Source organism: Limanda limanda, chromosome 11 (assembly GCF_963576545.1).
Source record: "Limanda limanda chromosome 11, fLimLim1.1, whole genome shotgun sequence".
NCBI classification, from domain to species: domain Eukaryota; kingdom Metazoa; phylum Chordata; class Actinopteri; order Pleuronectiformes; family Pleuronectidae; genus Limanda; species Limanda limanda.
The window spans coordinates 25,450,478-25,454,078 of record NC_083646.1 but is presented as its reverse complement, the minus strand read 5'-3'; the positions used below and the strand labels follow the sequence as shown (position 1 = coordinate 25,454,078).

The window sequence follows — 3,601 nt, the reverse complement described above, 5'->3', positions numbered from 1 at the left end:
TGTTTCCAGGGGACAACTAAAAGTGATGGACACGTCCGTTTGTTTAATTGTGTGTATTTCGTTGTATTTCATATTTTTGAATTGGCAGCCAATTAGTTAGCAAAACGTCAATGTTTGGTTAACATTAGACATCTGCAGCAATATCTGAATCATGTGATCACAATGTTAAAATAAACCATTGACCAACTCCAAACTGCGGCAGCAACAACAACCGGACGTGTCCAACCCTGACGTTTTCTGTAATTGCAGCGTGTTTCTATAATGTGTTGTGTTGTGTGTAATGTGTTGTGTTGTAAAATTGATGGAGATGCTTTCTTACTTTGCTTGTGTTTTGTCTACCTGCATGTGTTTTTTTAAGTTGCAGTACGTTGACCTCTCAGGCCGGCCGTATGTTATGCTGTGTGAAATCTTTGTCAGAATTATCAAATATAAATCCTAAGGTGTGGCCAAAACTATGTTTAGTAAAAAATCAACATTTAATATTTGTCTTCAATATTTTGAGAAATATGTCCAAACAAACATGACGGATCTGGTGAACAATGTAAGGGGTCTATGAGACCCAGGGAAAGAGAAAAAAGTCCACGTTTTATTTTGTAATTGTACATAAATGGGGCAAAAATATGTGTGTGACTCAATGTTATTTTGGTTCTTTGAATATAGTTACTGTGTTTTGAATATGTTTTCACATGTTGCAACTCTCAAAATATGAATTTCCTCGCCCCAGTGTAGATATGAGAGGATCTATAGGTAGTTCATGAAAGCATTAGACTAGCTTGATTTTCAGTCCTGGAAATTGTTTATTTTCTTACCACTTCTAATAAAATAGTATAATAGTAGTATACCATATAGCATTGCTTTATATATTTATATATATATATAGACCAGGTGGAGGTGATCTCACGGCCACCTCCATGACCACAGAAATGAACGATACACCTTTAATAGGAATTACTGATTTGGTCACACTGCAGTTCACTGAGATGTGACTGTATATTCTACATATTTTCTCTCCGAAAGTAGATTATCAATAAAGACATTGCTGCTTGAATATAGCCTTGTGTGTTTTTATGATGTATCCTGTTAGACTGTGTGAATTCTTTGACATACTTTTCAAATATTCATTCTTTAGGATTGGCCAAAACTATGTTTAGTAAAGAATCAACATTTATTATGTATCTTCAATAGTTTTAGAACTATGTCCAAACTTGTTGACGGATTTGGTAAAAAATGAAGGGGTCTATTAAACCCAGGGAAAGAGAAAAAAGTCCATGTTTTATTTTGCAATTCTACAGAAACGGGGCAAAAAGAGACTGTGGAGGTGAGGGGGCTGGGAGAGAAACCTCACCTGCACCACAGAGGATCAATCAGTGCAGGTGTGAGCTGTTAGCTGATTGGTCCTCACTCACACTTTAAAAGGCAGCCACTTTGCTGCCTCAGGGCAACTCAGCGACTCAAGAGACTCGAGCCCTGAGAGGAGCCGAACGTAGCTGTAAAGCTAGTTACTTTGTGTGTTCAAGTTTATGTTTAGTCACCTTTTGTGTGGTGTGTAATAAATAATGTTAAAAACGATGAATTCCGTCTCTGGCTATGTCTGTGAGAGCCCCGTGGCATGCACCACTGCCACAGAGACTTTTGCATTAGTCTGGCGTTTCCCAAATGCAGGATTTCACAGTGTGGATGCAGGGAATTGTGTCTGTTACTGAAAGCAGGGAGAGTAATTCCTGTCAGTGATGAAGAAACAGTGTCCTAAGTCACAATAAATACCAGCACAGTGCACATTCAACCATCAGACTGGTGAACTGACAGGAGCTGACAGGAGTCACCAGCAGAGTCAAAGAACTAAACAACTCAACTCAGTCAAACTCTCAAAGATGAAGACATTCAGTGTTGCAGTCGCAGTGGCTGTCGTGCTCGTCTTGATTTGTATCCAGCAGAGCTCTGCCACCTTTCCTGAGGTAAGCACCTGACTTTAGATCGTTTTATTTGCTTTTTATATACTGAGACTTTTTATATACTGAGACTTGTATACTGAGACTTGATTCCTTCTTTATCAGGTACAAGAGCTGGAGGAGGCAGTGAGCAATGACAATGCAGCTGCTGAACATCAGGAGACATCAGTGGACTCGTGGATGGTAGGTTCAGTTCACTCAATGGATCAAACCAATTCACATCAGATCTTTCAGATGGAAGTAAATGTGTTTTAGTCATAAAAGTGCCCTGAAGCTCAGTTTACACAAGCAGAGAAAACAAACCCAGTAAGTTATGATGATGCTGATGAATTTGTCCTCATGTCTCATGTCTCTCACACAGATGCCATACATCAGACAGAAGCGTGGCTTTAAGTGTAAGTTCTGCTGCGGCTGCTGCAGAGCTGGTGTCTGTGGACTGTGCTGCAAATTCTGAGGATTCCTGCTTCAACAACCATCAAATATTCATTGTTTTGCCTTTTGTCTTAAAGTTCATTGAACGATATACATATTTCTGGTAGAGCATGTGATAGTTTAATGGTTTTACTCATTGGTTCATGGTGTAGTTAAGTGTTCAGAGATGTGATTGTATCATCTACATATTTTCTCTGTTAATGTTTATTTTCAATAAATGCCAATGCTCCTTTGATTTACTGTGTTTTGAATATGTTTTTCATGTCGCAACTCTCAAAATATAATTTTCCACGCCCTAGTGTAGATATGAGTGGATCTATAGGTAGTTCATGAAAGCATTAGACTAGCTTGATTTTCAGTCCTGGAAATTATTTATTTTCTTACCACTTCTAATATAGTAGTATACCGTATAGCATTGCTTTATATATTTATATATATATCAGGTGGAGGTGATCTCTGGGCCACCTCCATGACCAGAAATTAACCATACACCTTTAAAGGGTATAACTGATTTGGTCACACTGTAGTTCTCTGAGATGTGACTGTATATTTTACATATTTTCCCTCCTAAGTTATATTATCAATAAAGACATTGCTGCTTGAATATAGCCTAGTGTGATTTTAAAGATGTATCCTGTTAGTACGGTGGCCCTGAGGGCTCAACACACTGCAACTTAAGAAAACACATGCAAGTAGACAAAACACAAGCAAAGTAAGAAAACGTCTTCATCAATTTGACAACACAACATAACACATTACACACAACACAACACATTATAGAAACACGCTGCAATTACAGAAAACGGCAATGGAAGTGTTTCCAGGGGACAACTAAAAGTGATGGACATGTCTGTTTGTTTAACTGTGTGTATTTCGTTGTATTTCATATTTTTGAATTGGCTGGCTATTAATAAGCAAAACATCAACGCTGAGTTAACATTAGACATATGCAGTAATATCTGAATCATGCGATCACAATGTTAAAATAAACCATTGACCAACTCCAAACTGCGGCAGCAACAACAACCGGACGTGTCCAACACCTCTGTTGTCGTTTTCTGTAATTGCAGCGCGTTTCTATAATGTGAAAGATAAAAAATACTTTTGGATACTACTTGGTGCATTTTCCCACCATCACCATCACAATCATTACATCGTCGTTGCAGGACTGAAATGTTCATCAACATTTTCCATTGGGAACCCACCAGTACCCCAGAACC

General features: G+C 38.3%; 1 protein-coding gene across 1 annotated transcript; it reads left to right on the top strand.

Annotated features, from left to right (window-relative positions):
• The first annotated feature begins 1,799 nt into the window (after positions 1-1,799).
• Positions 1,800-2,557, top strand: LOC133014176 (hepcidin-like). Its single transcript, XM_061081345.1, has 3 exons — positions 1,800-1,955; positions 2,055-2,132; positions 2,311-2,557. The coding sequence occupies exons 1-3, from the start codon at positions 1,872-1,874 to the stop codon at positions 2,401-2,403; spliced, it is 255 nt and encodes an 84-aa protein (XP_060937328.1). The 5' UTR covers positions 1,800-1,871; the 3' UTR covers positions 2,404-2,557.
• The last annotated feature ends 1,044 nt before the right edge of the window (positions 2,558-3,601 follow it).

What these genes read in the sequence shown, in the direction of transcription:
- LOC133014176 (XM_061081345.1), top strand. Translation starts at nt 1,872, where the DNA reads ATGAAGACATTCAGTGTTGCAGTCGCAGTGGCTGTCGTGCTCGTCTTG. An exon ending in GCTCTGCCACCTTTCCTGAG is followed by an intron (nt 1,956 to 2,054) that starts GTAAGCACCTGA and finishes CTTCTTTATCAG; the next exon opens with GTACAAGAGCTGGAGGAGGC. An exon ending in CATCAGTGGACTCGTGGATG is followed by an intron (nt 2,133 to 2,310) that starts GTAGGTTCAGTT and finishes TCTCTCACACAG; the next exon opens with ATGCCATACATCAGACAGAA.